We start from the raw sequence: 20,160 nt of genomic DNA, 5'->3' as shown, positions 1-20,160 counted from the left end.
CTGAATAGTAACTTCTTGCAGAGCAATGATAATCTTGTTATACGTGAGAGCTTAAGTCAATCTTGAATAATGAAAAGACATATTTTGCAAGGCACTTTCAAAATATTTAGCGGCATAAATTGAATATTCAATTTGTTACTATTTGCTTTAAATAGAACTTCGGCGCGCGCCTTTTCCGTTCGAGTTTAAAGCGGCGATTTTTAGCCGATTTGAGTCGATGTAATCGGCGGCGGCTAAACTCCTAAAAACAAGATCAGCGGCGACGCGCCGCCGTCAAATAATCGACTCGCTTCTACCTCTGCTTGGAAGTTTTGGTGTGAAGAAAATATATAATGGACAAAGCATGGTAGAATAAAGTAAAGGTAGGCCACAGCTAACAGCTGATTACAATTTTTTTCTTTTTATGGCCTAATCTGTCAAAAGCAGGGTTGACATTTTGTACTGTTTTTGACATTATGCAATCATAAAGGTAGATGTATCGCTGAATTGTTCGAACAAAAAACTTCTGCTGTAACACTATACCTTAAAATTGAAAACAAGGACAAAAAATGTGTGTGGCAAAAAAAAATTGTTGATTTTTTTAGCAAAATTTACGAATGAACGATTTATCAAATATTGATATTAATTTAAATTTGTTCCAAAACTACGGGAATATAAAAATTACAATTTTTGTAAACATTCTGCTGACATTTATCTGCAAATCGGATGCCAGCAATCACGATGTCAGATTAGCCAAACTTGTCAAGTAGAAAATAAGTGAATGATATTTTTTTTCACTGTCATAAGTTTGGGAAGAACTTTAGCTATTTTTGGAACAATTTTCCAACAAGAATATTCTGGAACCTAGCTAAAGAAATGCTTTTACACTATATGTCACTTTTAACATATAAAAAGTGAAGCTCTAAGTTCCATATGTTTTTGTAATACGGGATAGCTATTCAGGTACATCTACCATTATTATTGTACCATGCCATTTGACGTTTTAAGCCATGGCTGCAGGGTGGCATTTCTCAGTGATTTTCATACCTGGCCTACCTCCACTTTATTGTACCATGGGACAAAGTAAAGCCGAATCGAAAAATCTTCCAGCAAAAGAAAAAGCCTCCGTCTAAACCCCGAAAAACTCAGAACGACATATATATAACTACAAAATCTAATTTCAGAGTATGATATGTTGCTTTTGTTGTGTTGTTTTGACCATATTTATTTTTGTTTCGTTTAGGCTCAACAGAATTACTGCAAAAATCTTTTAGATTCGGGGTTAAAAGAAATATACTTACATTGTTTAGGCAACGCAATCAACAGAGGTCTTAACTTAGGTCTTAAAGAGACAACAAGATACCATTTGGCGAAAATTTTGACATTTTACATTACAAAAAAAGATGCTTTGTTGTAGCAATTCGCCGATGTTTCTACCTAAGTAATTGTACCATGTACCTAAGTAATTGTACCATGTACAATTACTTAGGCTAAACTCTTAAAGGTGTTCTACACGGTATGTTTTTTACATAATTGTGCATACCAACTGTCACTTTTTACAAATCTGAATTTTTTACACATGGTGTGAACCATACAGAAATTTCAATGCATCAAAGTGTTATGTGCATGTATATTTCTCGAATAGAACGCGCTCTATTCTCGTCTGTACAACCAAAGGAAAACAGCTGTTTTGTTTGTACGCGATATAAATAAAGAAAACAACAGAAAACGAATGAAAAATAAAATTTTGCCGTGCAGAAGGAATTACATATGGGCGAAAAAAAGTGTCAGTTGCTATGTATGAATATGTAAAAAACATACCGTGTAGAAACCCCATTAAGAAAAGATCAGCGGCGACGCGCCGCCGACTCGCTTCCACCTCTGCAGTTTTGGTGCTTCTTCTTCCACTGGTTGTGTGTGAGAGAAAAAACAAATGCTTCTTCTTCCTTTGGTTGTTCTTCTTCAACAACTTCTAACAAATGCTTTGTGTTCTTCCACTAGCATTTGTTTTAATTATTTTCATCTCGAACGACATTGAAAATTAATCCTGAAAAAATATAAGTTAAGACCAACGACGACGGACAAGGAAAGCTCAAGAGGTAAATTTATTTTGTTATGTCCCGTTTATTGCAATGCTTAGCGAAGAAATAAATAAACAATATGTTTCAAGAAAATAAGAAGAAACATTCTTAAAGCACTTGGGATTTAAAGGGAACAATTCTTTAGTACCCTGTATCATATGGCTGGCCCTTGGGGTTCTGAGTATAACGATATAATATAAAAGACAATGTGTGTATGTTACTATGTTTGTATGTTTGTATGTTCCGAATAGACTCAAAAACGGCTGAACAGATTTTCTTGAAAATTTCAGATAATGTACTGGGAACACCGGTGGTGAAAATAGGCTATATATTTTCTTAAATGGTCTTCGCGGAAGTGAAATATCGCGGTCATTCCAAATTATTCAAAAACGAAAAGACTCAAAAACGGCTGAATAGATTTTTTGGAAAATTTCCGATAATGTACTGGGAACACCGGTGGTGAAAATAGGCTATATATTTTCTTAAATGGTCTTCGCGGAAGTGAAATATCGCGGTCATCCTATATTATTCAAAAATGTACTATTTCAGATAGTATAGCAAATTTTAGTAAGCGTGACAAACCGCTATAACACTGGCTTCTATGTGTGGGATAACGCGGTCAACGCCATATTTTGGAATACAGTAAAATCCCGATAACTTGAGATGTCACGATAAAGCAATTCCGAAAAAGTCCTCTCCACAATTTTTTAAGAAAACCGCGAAATTCAAGATACTTTTTAATATATTGTTTACAAATTGTTTGCAATGCTATGGTAATTACTGTCTTGACCCTGAATGGTCGTCGCGGAAGTGAAATATCGCGGTCATCCCAAAATTTTCAAAAATGTATTATTTCAATTAATTAGAACGTTCGTAAGCTGTTTTTATACGACTAAGAGTAGTGACCGGTGGTCCTCCCCTACAATGTTTTTAATAAAATCTGAAATCGCGGTCATCACAAAGTTTTCAAAAATGTATTATTTCCGGAGAGGGCCTTCAAGGTTCCGTAAATACCAATGTTATCTCTCATATTTTTACAGCCGACCATGGCGGGCACTGGATTTGGTGAACAATTCGAATGATACTTTAACATATGCCATAAACACGTCAACCATAAATCTCATAGGTAAATTCAACTACACAATCTTAACTTCATTGAATCTTAACTTCATTGAAACAAATTTACTTTAGCTGCGCTTAAAGAATTAACAATAGGTCTGTTCGATAACCGAAAAGTTTATGCAAATTTGTACAAACTTTTACAAAATGCTGTTCGATAACAAACTTGTTCAGTAAAAGATGAGAAGTAGTTGCAAATATTTGCATGCGAACAGGCCTAATTTTATCACGTGTAGCACTTTTATTATAATGCCAGTACAGTTAGGCAACAAATGTATTGCAAAGACCAAAATTGTAAAAAATTCATAATTATGGCAACAAATTATGTAAAAGTATACGGTTTTTGTGCAAATCTCTTGCTATTGGGTTCAAAAACATAGAATTAAGGTACCGTACCATAATGTTTTCTCCCGTACCACGGTGGTCGGAACCACTGATCTAGCGGCGCGAAATTAATAACTTGCAAACTATGTCTCTGTGGGTAATAATGGGCCAAATATGAACAATATCGGCTAATGGTTTGGTACAGCCCCCATATAACGGAACCTTCAGATATTCGATATTTTGAGGATTTAAGCCAAATTTTCGTAGCAAATTAGTTGTAATTTGGTACTTAGGGTTCCTAGTGTTCACAAAACATTTTTACCAAAAATTATGGAAGTAGGACTAATCCCAATGAAACAGAATGAAAAAATAGGTACAAAGACTTCACCAGGAAATTTCTTTTTCCTCCTCTGTCAACTTCGAAACGATCCAATTTTTGCACAATCTGTCCTCTATCCGGTGAAAACTTTATTCAATACGTTTGACAACGTAGAAAGAAAACAGAAACAAGAATTACCTACTACTTTTAGGTGACAATAAATGTATTGCAAAGGGAAAAGCAGTACTATAAAACTAATCATTTTTGTAAATTTTGGTAGTCATTATGAATTTTCATGACTTTTGCGGCTAATAATGGACTAGCGGCATTGAATGTAATAAATTCAGTGATAAAAAAAGCCGTCATGAAGGGTCTTCAGACAGATAAAAAACGCTTGAGAAAATATTAACTACCTATAAACAATGACGAATCGGCCACTGACAGAATGCAAAGAATTAATAGTTTCGGATAATGAGCAAAAAAGTAAGCGAAATCGGGTTCACGCAAATAATAATGATTGGGAAGACATTTCCGATGACATAATTAGAAAATATTTAATAGTCATTATTCTGAAAGTTAGTAAAAGGGATCCAGAAAGCTCAAACAAGTTCAGGTTAGGTTTAAGGATGGGCAGCCATCTAGTATTACCCAGCAAAAGTTTGCATCCGCGGATACAGTTAAATCCCTAGAACAATTGCCGCTGGAGTACATCTTTTCCTATGAATTTTACAAGAGAGCGCGCAGCAAGGATGCACTCCATTTTCGATCCAAATCACAGCCTTTGATGTAGTGTTTTGGATTGAATTTAAATGCAGTGTAAAGATGCTATAAAATGCAAGCCATTGCAGATATCCCAAAATAAATAAAATTTATTTATTTTATTTCAAATATTTATTATAATAAAAAATTACAATAAAATTATATAAAAAATAGCACTAGCAACTAAGGCTATCGGCTAAATAAATAAAATACATTGCTTATTAGTGTAAACAAGAATATTAACTTTATTACACTAATACAAATTATAAAAACTTTCCATTAAATTTGATCATAACTGAGTTTACTTCCTCTGCTTTTTGTGACACCGCAACTGATATTGCTTCACTCTTCACTTTCTTGTGTTCAGAAAAAAAGACTGCGACTGTAGGGATCAAAAAATTGGCTAGGGATCTATAAGCGAGTGCTTCTGAAATGTATCGAGCAGAGTGCATTTTTCATAACTCCGTGTGGACTGCATCGAAAGATGTATTGAAATCATAACTCTGCATTGCACTACTTCCAAACTTTTTTGCTGGGTATAGGTGACTGCTTCACTCGGAGACCGTTGGTCCTTTGTGTTTATCCTGTGTAAGTTGTAGATGAAGATTTAAAGATGTGAGAGTGTTGATGCGGTATGGTGAGATGAGGATGATAGGGTAGAGATGATGGTGAAGTATAGGACATGATGAGTTGATGGTGCAGTGCAGATAGGATACAGATGTAATGATGCGAGGTTTGATGCCGAGTTATAGATGATATTGTGGTGGTAAAGTAGAAAAAGTCTGATTAGTATTTAATAGTTAAGGACCTTTGCCAAGCCATGATAGATGTTTGGCAAAGTTGAGTAGAACAATGGAATCTATGTTAGACAGGAAGGTAAGAGTGTCTATCTTAGATAAGGTTAGGTTTAAGGATGCGCAGCCCTCTATTAGAACAGGTGACTGCTTCACTCGGAGACCGTTGGTCCATTGTGTTCATCCTGTGTAGGCTATTTAATAGAGTTGTGTAGTTCCGGAACGAACTAGTTCCAAGGAACTATTCCGAATGAGGAACTATTGGAACTATATCCAGGTCTTTCTTTTATATAGTTCGTTTAGTTCACATAGTTCCTTTTGTGCACCCCTCATTCCTTTAATGTATCACCTCACCTACGTCGATCTTTGTTCGTTGCGTTAATTTTTCTTATTTTACATTGGCAAATAAACATAAATGACATACACCTAACATATTATGTCAATTCCAACAAACAATGAAAACAAAAGGTACGATATATTTCGCTCTCGGAACTATTTTTAAACGAAGGACACAGAAAGAACGGTGAAAGAGAAAGATTCGTGGAACTATATCACACTCGGAACTATTTGTAACGAAGGAAATAGAAAGAACGATGAAAGAGAAAGATTCATTGAACTATATCGCTCTCGGAACTATTTGGAACTATGGAACCATGGTAGAATAAAGTGAAGGTAGGCCACAGCTAACAGCTGATTACAATTTTTTCTTTTTATGGCCTAATCTGTCAAAAGCAGGGTTGACATTCTGTACTGTTGTTGACATTATGCAATCATAAAGGTAGATGTATCGCTGAATTGTTCCAACAAAAAACTTCTGCTGTAACACTTTATCTTAAAATTGAAAACAAGGAAAAAAATGTGTATTCGCGTGGCAAAATAAAATTGTTGATTTTTTTAGCAAAACTTACGAATGAACGATTTATCAAATATTGATATTAATTTAAATTTGTTCCAAAAGTACGGGAATGTTAAAATTACAATTTTTATAAAAATTGTGCTGACATTTATCTGCAAATCGGATGCCAGCAATCACGATGTCAGATTAGCCAAACTTGTCAATTAGAAAATAAGGGAATGACATTTTTTCACTGTAATAAGTTTGGGAAGAACTTTTGCTATTTTTGGAGCACTTTTCCAACAAGAATATTCTAGAGCATAGCTAAAGAAATGTTTTTACACTATGTGCCATAACATATAAAAAGTGAAGCTCTAAGTTCCATATATTTTTGTAATACGGGATAGCTATGCAGGTACATCTACCATTATTATTGTACCATGCCATTTGACGTTTTAAGCCATGGTTTAGGTTGGCATTTCTCAGTGATTTTCATACCTGGCCTACCTCTACATCATTGTACCATGTATGGAACTATATTAAGGAACTAGTTCCTTTTGGGAAAAGGAACTAGAAAGATCGATCCGCTCCGGGAACTAGATTGCCCAACTCTACTATTTAAAGATGATGATTTGAAGATGATGGAGGTGTTTTGTTGAGATGATTAAAGATGATAGAGTGTTGATGCAGCTTGATGAGATGAGGATGATAGGATAGAGATGATGAGATGAAAAACGTGTTAGTTGCTCGAGGTTCTTTGTTCGAAGCGGACGAAAGATTGTGAAGATATTGTTTTTTAATAAATAAAAATTAAAATAAGAAGTCAATAAACAATTTTGTGAAAAAGTGCTTAAAAGAAGAAAAAGTTGTGTATTAAAGTGTAAAATAATTATTAATGTCATGAATAATTTTAATTATCATAAAAGTCATGGTAGAACAATAAAAGGTAACAAACAGCAATACCCAGCTGACTGAACTGTGCAGTAATGCTAGTGTCAAATTCAATACGACATTTTATATATTTATTTCTATGTTCGATGTATATTAGGGATATATATTTTTTTGAAGAAAAAATGTATTCATCAGAAAAAAACTATTCCCATAAAGACTTCTTCATATAATTGACATGTAACCTCCTCCAAGTCCGAACGGACGAGCCGCACATTAAAACACCGCTTATAGAGGCGGTACAATATTTGTTAATGTATGCGGTATTTTGTTAAACTTAAAAAAATAAAGCCCTAATAAACGTGTGCTATTTTTATTTCAAAAACAAAAGATTGAAGCAGCTTCTCCTTCTTCGATGATTTACCATCGATCCCAAAGACTTTTGCCAGAATTCTACCTTCTGCGAGAAATTATCCATTTAGTGGAATGATATGGATACATATAAATTGAAAATGTAACGAGTTTTCATTCATGTTTTTCAAAATATTCAATCAAATGTGAAACATATTAGTTTTTTAAACTCCAATAATTTATAGACATTTCCTTGTTTTGTTTACATGTAGCGGTGACAATAACGTTACAAACAAGAACAAATTCCTTTGTGGTTGTTGTTGAGTTGTATTTGTTGTAGTATTTACTTTATCTTATATTTGTTCTACCATGCATAAAAGTTTAGAATTTGTCAACAAGATAGTGTATATAATTAAATATACATATATTTACTTTTATTAGTACTTTTGGGTCGATTATGGATAGCAACCCAACTCCAGTTGCGTTGCCAGAAGAGAAAATCCTGCGATTAAAATGACCAAAGGCGGAAATTTTTGTCAAATTCAATAAATATCAGTGTATTGAACCTTCAGCTATTAATTTAGTTGTAAAAAAGTATAAATTTTTATGCGGAAATAGAAAATTCTATTACTACATTTGCTGTGGGGAACGCAACTGGAGTTGGGTTGCTATCCATAATCGACCCCTTTTAATTACGTAAATGGAATAAGTTATTTTAATGAAAATAAAAATATTTTTTCTCCGTATTTAAAATGTATTTTTATTGTGTAGGAGTACGGAAAAACACATTAGGAAATTGTGTATACATTTGGGTACATATTCACACACTTACATACAAAAATGCGTAAAATTACAATAAATTATGTCTAAAATCGCAACTCAAAATGTGTAAAGTTATAAACACCTTTTGCGTAAAATCTTACAACAAAAAAGCTGTTGAAAATTACGCACTTTTGTGTCGCATCTTGTTGCCTATCATTATCATTGTGAAATTCCACGGAAAATGTCTACAGTGTAGTTTTATTATGTAGGAATACGGAGAAACACATTAAGAAATTGTGTATACATTTGGGTACATATGCACACACTTACAAAAAAGCTGTTGAAAATTACGCACTTTTGTGTCGCATCTTGTTGCCTATCATTTCATTTATTATTCATACATTACAATGCCAGAAAGTCTTTCAGACCAAATTTAGCATTACATAGAATACAAAAATTCAGCATATGTACATGACCAACTATAATTCTTTAAGGAAAATTATTTAGATTATACTTATTATTGAAAAAAAGATAAAAATATCAAAAATATATATATGTATATAAATGTAACATTGGAAAAACTTTGGCTCCCCAGCCAATATGATATATATGAAAATAAAAATAAAAAAGACTCATAGTTAAAATGCTGACCCTAAAATTTAATTTCAAGAACCAGAGTGATGTCGACGAAGGTACATTAAATAATTTCATTTAAATGTATAAGGAGAACTGGCGAAATTACGTAGATTGAGAGGAAGATAATTCCACACCCTAGCCACTCTTACGACGAATGATCGATCACACATTACAGATCCAAAACGAGGAAGCCGCACTTGTGGATTGCGTATATACCGAGAAAAAGAGAATTTCTCACAAAGCATTTCAGGAGCTCCATTTTTTATAATTTTATAGAAAGAAGTCATAACACGAGCATTAACACGATTGAAAGGAGACACCCAAAAACTCCATGACATAGTTCGAAACATGATCACGATATCTCAATCCATAAACAAAACGAACTACCATATTAATAATACGCAAAATCCTATCTAAGCATAATTGACTCGTGCCAGATATAACTTCAATACCATAAGTAATAGTGGAGATCAATAAGGCATGCGCAAGCTGTTTCCTTACAAAAAGTGGCAGATAAAAATTTGTACCACGAAGTTTACGCAATATAGATATCACTTTAGGAAATAAAGTATCAATGTGGGGACTAAAATCAAGCTTGTAGTCAACCCAAATACCCAAACACTTTATTTTATCAACAGTTTCAACCACATTACCATTCCCAGCAAAATTAAATGGAAGTGATTCCATGTGAAATCATGACTTCACTGGTTCTTTTGCATGAGTGCGAAAGGAGTCGTGAAAGATCCCATCTTTTTCATCGAATTTTCATGAATGCAATTGAAGTCGTGAAAGGTCCGATCTTTTTCATCGAATTTTCATGAGTGCAATCGAAGTCATGAAAGATCCGATCTTTTTCATCGAATTTTCATGAGTGCAATTGAAGTCGTGAAAGATCCGATCTTTGTCACAATATTATCATGAGTTCAAATAAATTGATAAGTAACCGCACAATAAATTATCAAATACTCATATACCCGAATAATTGTGTACTTGCAAAAGTAATTGTTAAAATGAAAATAAAAGTCAGATGAAAGTGGTCGATAGTGGCAAAATTTATATATTTTAATTAAAAATACAATGTAAATTTACATAAAACAAAAGAAAATTTTTTTTTTGTTTGGAAACCTGTTTCGTTTTGTGGATATTAAAAAGAAGTATGAAAAAGACCCGGTCTATAAACCACGAGCTTCCCCAGCCGACCAACACCGATATAGTAAAACATATCGAGCTGCAATTATTGGGTTGGTTGGGCCATGTTAACAGGATGGATAAAGATGCCACCGGCATATGAATACGAGCCATTTGACGTTATGCGACCCGAGGGAACAAAACTCCAATGGAAAGATCACGATATCACAAGCATGGCATGCAAAGTGAGAGAAGCAAAGTAGGAGATCGGTAAAATAAGTATAAAAGAGACCATAACGTGGTAACTATTACAGGATAAGCTTTTTCTTTTGAAATAAAATAACAGAATTCAAAATTATACTAGATTTCCCAAACGATGAGCTTGGTTCAGAGATTGACACATAATTTATCGAATATTGGAAAAACGGAACCCCCAAGTTGAAAGAAGTATCTTGCAGCCATCGGAAGAGATAAATATGATATTGCAGATTAATATAATATATAATATTGAAAATTACATACAAAATAAAGAAAAATAACATCTGGCGATACAAATCATCTGCGCATTGTATTCTTATTAATTCAACAAATTACATAATTGTATTGCGTATTTTATTTCTGATTGACAAAAATCCGGATCCAAAGCATTGGTGCAAGAAGCCATGACGATGAACTGGTGCAAGAAGCCATGACAATGAACTGGTGCAAGAAGCCATGACAATGAACCGGTGCAAGATGCTATGACAATGAACTGGTGCAAGATGCCGTGACAATGAACTGGTGCAAAATGTCATGACAATGAACCGGTGCAAGATGCTATGACAATGAACTGGTGCAAGATGCCGTGACAATGAACTGGTGCAAAATGCCGTGACAATGAACTGGTGCAAAATGTCATGACAATGAACTGGTGCAAAATGCCATGACAATGAACAGGTGAAATCAGGTGTCACTCCCTTGTAAATTTCATCGGTGATTCACCTAAATTTGCACCTATGACAAGTCACTTGCACCTATGATTCAACTCATGATCTGTCATCGAACATTTTGCTGGGTTCATACTCATTGTAAACATATGGCTACTCTGCCGAACGGGACCAAATGGTAACGACTTTGTCTTGCTAACGTTAACTACAAAATTATTTTCCTGCATCCAAGAAGCAACTATTGGTCTGTTCCAGAACTGCAAGAATCTACTAATTTTTACTATTTATTCCGATAACATAAAGGGAAAAATGCTATCGTAGTAAAAAATAGTAGCTTTCTGCAGGTTCTGGAACAAAGCATATATTTAAAGTTGTATTAATTGTTGGTGGCAAGCTAATAGTATTAGCAGACTGAAAAAATAAATGGATATCATCAGCATATATAAATGGAAGACAGGTATTCATATCAACGGAAACATTGAAATCGTTAATGTACAAAATAAACAGCAGGGGGCCAAGAACTGAACCTTGTGGAACCCCACTACTAACACTACGTACTCTAGACTCAGACCCATTATAATCAACAAATTGAGAGCGACTATTTAAGTAAGAAAAAATAAGTCTGCAAGCAGTATTATTGAAGAAGAAATCCCTACTCAATTTTTGGATAAGGGTCGCATCTCTGTCAAAAGCTTTAGACAAATCTAACGAAATCAATACACCACTATTACCAACATCTCATTATCATTGTGAAATACCGGAAAATGTTTAGAGTGTATACACCTAAATATATTTGATTATTATTTACCCACTTATATGAAAATGATATTTTTGAGATTTTCTAAGAATTTAAAAAAATCGGGCCTTTTAAAAATGCCGAAAATTGAGGGGTAATGTAGGTGTATTTTTAAATGACAATCCCCTGGTTTTTAATTTCGAAAATGGTTGTACTACATTCCTAACAAGTCCCCGAATTTTTATGAATGTGAAATTTATGATTAAATTTATATGGCATACTTAAATTTTTTCACAAAAGACTCGTTTACAAAAAAGTCGATTTTTTTGAATTACGAAATTGAAATTGAAATTTTTGTAACCATTTTTTGTGGTATTAAGTGGGGTTATTATTAAAATCAACTACAAATATATGATCATTCATGTTTTACAAAATTACTTAGCAAAATAATTATAATCATAATTTTTTGGGTAAAAATCATCATTTATCAATTTTTGACCAAAAAATTGTGAAATCTGGCATGTGTGTTTAATTGAGAGCAAAAACTAAAAAAAAAAAACCAAATTATGAACGAAGAAATGTAAATATTTGTGGAATTTGTTGAATAGATTGAATAATAATGGAATGAAATTGTGCTAAGAAAATAAGAAAACGATTAATGTTTGCAAAACCTTTTTGACATTGTTCTAACAAATTGTTGAGTAAACGAACACACTTAGTGTCTTTCCTTTGGTAAACAACGATGGATGAGATCTTTAAAATATATTCTATTAAATGTGGTTCACCTGCAAAATAAAGGCTGTTTATTAATTGGTCTGTTCGTTTACTTTTAAAATTATTGGTCTGTTCCAGTACTGCTCTACTAATTTTTACTAAATCATAAAGGAAGTAATGTTATCGTAGTAAAAAATAGTAGCTTAGTACTATTCCAACTTATTTGTAAGATCTGCAAACAGCAAATTTTGGCTAATGAGCGCATAAATTTCTATAGGTATTTATTTTAATTCTAATTTTATTACTATTTCTCAAACTACTAAAAAAACATTGTTCCACAACATCCCATACGGGAAAAGGGAGACTTCTCAAACTACTGCAAAGGATTTTTCTCAATTGTTTTATTTTGTGTAAAAAAGCAGACATTTATTTACTAATTGTATTTTTCTTCTTTAAACCGACAACAAACAACAATTTCTACATTTTAAACAAAAATACAATAAGAAGTCTTTCATTTTGTTGGTTTACGATAGGCAATTTATGTTCAATAACCCGATAACGAATGTTGTCATTCCAACTTTGAGTACTCGGTTCGAAACAACTCGATATCGAACCACATAATTAGGCCCCCGCACCACTGATCTAGCGGCGCGAAATTAATAACTTGGAAACGAATGAAGATATCTTTCTGAAATTTTGGACAAACTCAATCTGTGTCTGTGGGTAATTATGGACTAAATATGAACAACATAGGCAAATATTTTGGTATAACTCCCATATAACGGTACCTCCTGATATTCGATATTTTGAGGATTTAAGTCACCTTTTCCTTCCAAATTATTTGTAATTTGGTACTTAGGGTTCCTAGTGATCACTAAACCTTTCCACCAAAAATTGTGGACATAGGTCCACCCCCGACTTTCAGTAGTTTGGGGATTTAAAGCTACATTTTCCGGAATCTAGGGAGTCCAATTTAATTATTAAAAAAATAACTGGCCGAACCTCGGTGGACCTTTGTAGTTACGCTCCACCTAACAAAAGTATATTGCACTAAAAACATACAAAAAATAATAATTTTTGAAAATTTATTGCTTTATAACTATGTAATTTAAGGCCCCAAACATTTTATTTTAATTTAACTTAAACCCTCCCCTATCAATAAAAAATAAACTTTGTTTAGTTTTATTACGAATTTATATAACAATTAAACAAATATGAGATCAGGTTTTTAGCAACAATTTTATTAAAATCTGATCCGTCAAAATTTCTTGCACTTGACACTGAATAACTGAGTGAATATTTACAACAACAAAAAAGTAAAAACAAAATCTTAGCAGGGTGTCTGTAATCGATATAATGGAAAACATTTCGCAATTTTACACTTTGATTTTTTGACTTTCGCGCCGCTAGATCAATGATTTCGTCCTCTGTGCCCCGGTTTGACTCTTTATCTGTTTTCCAAGTAGGGACACATGGGCTGAAAGTATTTCTTATCTAGACGGTCTGGCAATATACACAGATGGGAAGATGGCACTTTTACTGCATAATCATACATAATCATTTAATACACATTTAATTAATAAAATATATATTAATCTATTGTTTTTTTTTCTTTACTTATGTTGCAGATGAATTTCACCCACTATGTGATGACGAAGACGTATCAATTCAAAAAAGGAATAACTCTGCCGTTCATATAAAAATTGCTAGAAATAGTACATACGATATCGACTCCGTTTTGTGAATAAAAGTTAAAAATACGTAAACACTTTCAAGCTAAATATGTTTAAATTGTCGGAGCTTGTGCGGTGGCTTGGCCTAACAGAATTCGAAATAATGGTTAATCTCTGTGGACTACTTGTTTTCACAATAACTCTTGCATTTCGGATATCTGGCACTATTGGAAAGAATACAGTAGACTGGTTTACCATATTTAGTCCATTGTTTTGCGTTGATATATGCAATGCATACTTTTGCATAATTGTATTGTTACGAATGTACTTGGATTCTGAAAACAAGCGCAAGGCTTTGCATCGTTTTATGTGGAGCACATATTTCCTGTTTTTAGTGGCAATTTTTAAATATTTGCTATGTCTTAAATTAAGTGGCCAAACGAATTTGGAATATAGCGAGGTTTTTTCGCCAATATTTGTGTTGCTTCAACTTGTTGCTGTCCGCGCCTGCCAACTACCCAACTCCGTTTAACATAATACATGATTACTTTTGCGTTTTGTAAACATTTTGATTTTATTACAAGTATTTTAGCTCAGAAGGAATGTTAAATGATGTTCATGGTCAAAATAAAAATAGCATGTATTAATAGTAGACCAAGTCATAGTTTTATTTTATATTTGGTAGAAATTACGTTCCAATTTTTTCAATTTCCTCCGTATTATCAGCATTCAGCTCTTTAATCGTCTTTTTGAAATGGCTTTCAATAGCACGACAAATCTCCATCGATTTTTCACTGTCAACCAAATTAATGGCTATGCCATTCTTTCCTGAAGAAATAAGTAAGAAATAATTAAAGCCATGTGCATATTGTTTAATAATATATGTACAAACCAAATCTTCCAGTCCTGCCAATGCGATGTAGATAAGTTTCACAGTCGGCTCGACCCTTTGCATCCATTGGTAAGTCGAAATTTACTACAATTGTAACCTGTTCCACGTCAATGCCTTTTTATGGATATTAAAAAAAATCATTTGAATATAAAATCGTTTTCAAGGGAGCTACATAATTATTATTCACTAACCTCGTGATAAAACATTTGTAGTTATTAATACTTTTTCCAGTCCAATTCTAAAACGATCGAGAACAGCCAATCGTTGTTCAACAGTAAGTTCGCCCGAAAGCACAGCAACAGAGTGTCCATCTGATGATAATTTACCAGCTAACCAACCAGCTGTTTTTCGGGTCTAAAAATAAAATTTATGTTATTAAATAAAATTATTTATGTTATGTTATTTATGTTATTGTCATAGAACGTGGTTGCCGCTTTATTATCCAGCGACATTTACTGATTTACTTGCGAGAATACAATACCCAAAAATGTACCCCCTGTTTATGTATGTCGCACGAAAACCCGTACGAAAGGAAAGTCGTCACTCACTTCCGACTAAAAATGCGTTCATATATTTCGCAAACTATCGTGCGACTACCGTTGCGTATCCTATGCCAAATACTACTAATTGGAATTTACATTTGTACAACTATCAGGCATGTTCTGGCATTCACCTCTGCACCTCACGTGTATACAACACACCTAAAGCTGTTCTGCAACACACTTTACACCTACAGTGGCGGCCATATAATTAAGAACGACATCGTATTAAAAAGTATTTGACTTGCTACGTTCCAAAAATTTGAATATTTATATGGAACAAAATTTGTAAATAAAGTACAGCACTTTTAAATAAAGCCAAATCAACGAAAGAAACCACGATTTATTAAAATAGTCATAAATCGACCTGGCCACATAATTAAGAACGATATAAGTACCCAGCAAAATGTTCGATGCCAAAGATGACATTCAATCATGGGTGCAAGTGATCTAGCATGTCATCTTTTTAGCATCTTCATCGATGAATTTTATATGAGCGTGGACCCCAAAAGATGACGTTCTTTTCTGGATCCTAAGCATGTCATTTTAACCAATGCGTTGACATGTCATTTCCACCAATGCTTTGGCATGTCATTTCCACCAATGATTTGACATGTCATTTTCACCAATGCTTTGACACGTCATTTTCACCCATGCTTTGACATGTCATTTTAACCAATGCTTTGGCATGTCATTTTCACCAACCCCTTGGCATGAAATTTTCATATTGTTTGGAAAATGGAAATGCTGTATTGAAATATGGTTTTCATGAAAAACAAAACTCTTTATTAATTCAAACGAATTCATGAAATAACTACAATTAATTTATCAGTTTAGTTTTTCAAAAGTTTACATCCAAAATTGCAATGTAATCACCACCGCTGCAACGCAAAAGATTACTTCCTCCGTTCTCCGCTGATATTCTTTCATCTTACAAAAGGTTTTTTCAATTATCTTCCCATCATCAGTTCAGATTTCAACATGGACTCCAAATGCACTCCTTTAAGTATTTTTATTTCGTAAATTACTTTTATTTTATAATTTTGTTATTTTATAACAACATTTTATACTCTTTTGTTTAGTGACGGAAATATGTAGGGATCTACAACCCGGCTTGCTTTAGGGATCTCTAAGAACAAAATGTAACGAACGGGGAGGAGAGACTTTTTATGGAAAATACCATTTATGCTTAATTAATTTATTTTTAATTGTTTCTTTCCAGAAGTAGTTTCTTCTTTATTTTGAGATTCTTGTTCCTTTTCGTTTCGGACTTTTTTTCAAATTCCAAGAAGCGAGTTTTGATTGATTTCATTCTATGTCAGATTTAGAACAGACAAGGGAACTTTTAAAATAGCAATGTGTGCAATCCGATTCTATTTTTAGCTCGATGGTTGGGACTTCATATAATACCAATTGTTTAGAAGTTTTAGTTGTTTGATATGCAGGAAATGTAAGACAACATCACGACGACAGTTCTAACAACTTTGGTCTGTTCCAGAAACTGCAAGAATCTACTTATTTTTACTACGAAAACAATTTTTCCTTTATGTTATCGGAAAAAATAGTAAAAATTAGTAGATTTTTGCAGTACTGGAACATACCAAAATGAAAATAAACAGGTGTGTAAATAAAAACACAAACATCATCTCTATTGGATCGATGGAATGGGTACAAATGCTGATGAAAAGATCGGATCTTTCACGACTTCCTTGGCATTGGTTCAAATCCTAATGAAAAGATCGGATCTTTCACGACTTCCTTTGAACCAATGCAAAAGATGACATGAAATCACGTCATCGCAAAGAACCCCTTCCGTCAAATTTTGCTGGGATCCGTACCGCCCCATTCCACCCACAATCAAACGGACAGGTGGAACGTTTTGTAGACACGTTCAAGCGAGCCTTGAAGAAACAGCAAAACTGCGTCAATGGTATTCGTGAATTTTTGCTGTATTACAGTGCAACAGACAACATCAACGCCTGTGAAGGTAAATCACCTTCTGAATTATTTTTGGGGAGGAAAGTGAGAACCTATTTGGACTTGCTTCTCAAACCAAAAGAAGTTCCTAACCAACGCAATGAGAAGATGGAAGCCCAATACAACCGACGATTCAATGCCAAAAATAGATCGTTTGATATTGGTACTGAGGTCTTCGCCAAGGTTTTCAAACATTATAGGGGTTATCATGAACGGCAATTCCCCGTGAATTTTTTCACCTTTTCCCTTAAGTTGCAACGGCGGAAAAACAAAACTCACGGGGAAATTTCATTCATGATAACCCACAATAAGTTTTTCTGGGCACCTGCCGTTGTGAAGAAACGAGTGGGAAGTGTCAACTATGAAGTTGAACTAACATCATTTCCACATTTCAAAGCCATGAAGTCTCACGCCGTTAGATATTTTTGATATGAACCATCTACCTCAAACAACTCAAAATCAAAATAACGACGTTGCAACTGATCGTGATGATAATACAGTATCACATTCTTATACTGGATGCGATGGTATTCCTGTTGCCGATCCTACTCAACCCTCAGAACAAGGTCATCATCAAACTAGTGAAGAACCACCCACACCACAACCTACAACTAGCAGACAATCAATTGTTGAGTCTTCTTCAGTTCGTAAGATGCTATAAAATAAAAAATGTTCGTAGTATATAATTTTTCATCATATAAAAAATGTAAACTACGACTACGCCTACGACACTTGAACGCCTACGACTACGCTATCCGTAATAAGGGTGATTATTAATATAAATATATTATAATACTATTTGTATATAAGTTAAGCTTAATCTCATATTTGTTGTTCAAATTTAAAAACAACAAGTTTAAAGTGGGATATAGTTAAAATTGATTACTTTAGGGGGTGGCAGAGAAGACTAGTTTCATCCAACGCCACTTGGACTCATCAGTTCTCTTAGTTCTTTGTATTGAAACAAAGAACCCTTCCCCGATTTTATGACGACTCGAGCTCAAGAATAAGTGTGACAGATGAATTCCTTTAAATGCGAATTCAACCGAAACATCTAAAAACCCTCGTAGTCGCATATGTAAACCAAATTAAATATATAATTATAATAATTTATTAATTAATTAATCCTTACTTACATGACAAAATATTATAGCTTGTCCAATTGTTATGCTTCCATAAATATTTTGTATGGCTTGATATTTTTCTTCCTCTGAATTACATTTCACATAGTACTGTTTTATGTTATCTAGAGATTCCTGCTCCCTTCTTAATCTGAAAATTAACATTAAATAGTTATTTAATAAGCGTATGCATAAATATTGTGTAAATTTAAACCTTATAATATTTGCCTCGGGGACAATGTGTTCAGCAAACTCCATGACTTCTTTATCATATGTTGCAGAAAAGAATAACATTTGACATTTGGGCGAGAGTTGTCTAAAAAAAAGAATATGCATTAACAGTTGGAAAATGCAATTATAAAAGTTCCATACTTATGAATTCGAATACACTGATCATGGTGACCTTGTGTGGCGATCATTACATCAGCTTCGTCCAAAACAAAAACGCGTATTTTTTTTAAATCTATAAATCTGTACTTCAATGCCCAATCTAAAACCTTTCCAGGCGTACCAATTATTATGTGATCAGTAAGTTTTGTACCAGGGGCAACTGAAAAATTTTTTATTAAGTTTTCAAGATATGAACATGGTTTGCATGACAATGGTCATTTTTACACAGTTCTGATAAGTTTTTGAAGTTTGCCTTTTTTCTATTGCTACCAATAGAACACATACCTTCTTCCCCACGTACAGCAAATTTCAATTTAATATCTGGACAAAACTGTGCCATACGGGCAGCAGCTTCACCGGTCTGAATTGCAAGCTCATACGTAGGAGATAAACAAAGTACCTATAATTATTGAGACATATTAACAGTTTAAAATACATTATTAAATTAATACACACATAATTACATACTCACCTGAGGATATTCTAACTTAGTGTCAACGCGACTTAGCATTGCAAGAACAAATGCCGCGGTCTTTCCAGTACCAGATTGACTTTGTGCTATCATATTTTGTGGTGGATCCGCCAACAATATTGGTAATGCATTTTCCTGTATTTTCGATGGTGCGTTAAACCCCATTGCGTATATGCCTTTTAATATCTCAGGTTTTCTAAAAGAACAATGACGTTCAACAAAATAAAAAATATTTCCATAACTTACAAATGTAATTTCTCGAAAGTTTTCACAGAATATAATGGGGACGAAGGATCCTGGCGTTGTACTTCTAAATCCAATTTCGATTCAACCAAACCTTTGCGAATGATTTTCAAAAGAAGACTTGTCTCGGCTGGACTGTTCAAAAGAGAAATTTATTTAGTTTTAATGGTTGTTAAGTTGTAATTTATACTAAACTAACTATTACATATAGAACGGACAACAAAAAAGATCTGCCTGCCTTCTTCAATGTCAATAATTATTGGTATGTAATCAAATAAAGAAATTGATGAATAAGTGAATTAGTTAATTTAACTTATGTTGAAACTGAGATTTGGAGCATTGCAGCACGGGAACAGTTGTGCTAGGCTGTAACTTTTGTACGCATTTCAGTGAAATAAAATGTTTTAGCCCGATTCATCGATGAATTTTTTATAATCAGAGCAATCATTAATATTTCCCTCGGAATTTTCCGCAGAGAAAATAATTTTAAAAAGTTAATTTT

At 33.6% G+C, this 20,160-nt stretch overlaps 2 protein-coding genes across 5 annotated transcripts in view; one reads left to right on the top strand and one right to left on the bottom strand.

Annotated features, from left to right (window-relative positions):
• The first annotated feature begins 1,876 nt into the window (after window positions 1-1,876).
• On the top strand, window positions 1,877-14,676 carry LOC141399763 (transmembrane protein 203). 2 transcript variants are annotated; one of them, XM_073979048.1, is made up of 3 exons: window positions 1,877-2,078; window positions 3,101-3,186; window positions 13,980-14,676. In XM_073979048.1, exon 3 carries the CDS (start codon window positions 14,134-14,136, stop codon window positions 14,554-14,556), a length of 423 nt encoding a protein of 140 aa, XP_073835149.1. In that variant the 5' UTR covers window positions 1,877-2,078; window positions 3,101-3,186; window positions 13,980-14,133; the 3' UTR covers window positions 14,557-14,676. The 2 variants fall into 2 exon arrangements, with proteins under 2 accessions (XP_073835149.1, XP_073835148.1); XM_073979047.1 differs by lacking the exon at window positions 3,101-3,186.
• Window positions 14,573-20,160, bottom strand: part of Dbp80 (putative ATP-dependent RNA helicase Dbp80) — a 51,689-nt gene continuing 46,101 nt past the window's right edge. For all 3 annotated transcript variants that reach the window (XM_073979037.1, XM_073979038.1, XM_073979036.1), the window contains 9 exons: window positions 19,662-19,793; window positions 19,416-19,611; window positions 19,229-19,343; window positions 18,926-19,103; window positions 18,768-18,869; window positions 18,569-18,704; window positions 15,108-15,270; window positions 14,917-15,030; window positions 14,573-14,852 (listed from right to left, as the gene is read on the bottom strand). In XM_073979037.1, coding sequence (XP_073835138.1) covers window positions 14,713-14,852; window positions 14,917-15,030; window positions 15,108-15,270; window positions 18,569-18,704; window positions 18,768-18,869; window positions 18,926-19,103; window positions 19,229-19,343; window positions 19,416-19,611; window positions 19,662-19,793 — 1,276 coding nt within the window. In that variant the 3' untranslated portion in view covers window positions 14,573-14,712. The remainder of the gene's footprint in view (window positions 14,853-14,916; window positions 15,031-15,107; window positions 15,271-18,568; window positions 18,705-18,767; window positions 18,870-18,925; window positions 19,104-19,228; window positions 19,344-19,415; window positions 19,612-19,661; window positions 19,794-20,160) is intronic.

This window comes from Musca autumnalis, unplaced genomic scaffold, assembly GCF_047663935.1.
Source record: "Musca autumnalis isolate F117 unplaced genomic scaffold, ASM4766393v1 scaffold_3, whole genome shotgun sequence".
In the NCBI taxonomy this organism is placed as follows: Eukaryota; Metazoa; Arthropoda; class Insecta; order Diptera; family Muscidae; genus Musca; species Musca autumnalis.
Note: the sequence above shows the minus strand (reverse complement) of the source record. Positions and strands in the feature narration are given on the sequence as shown.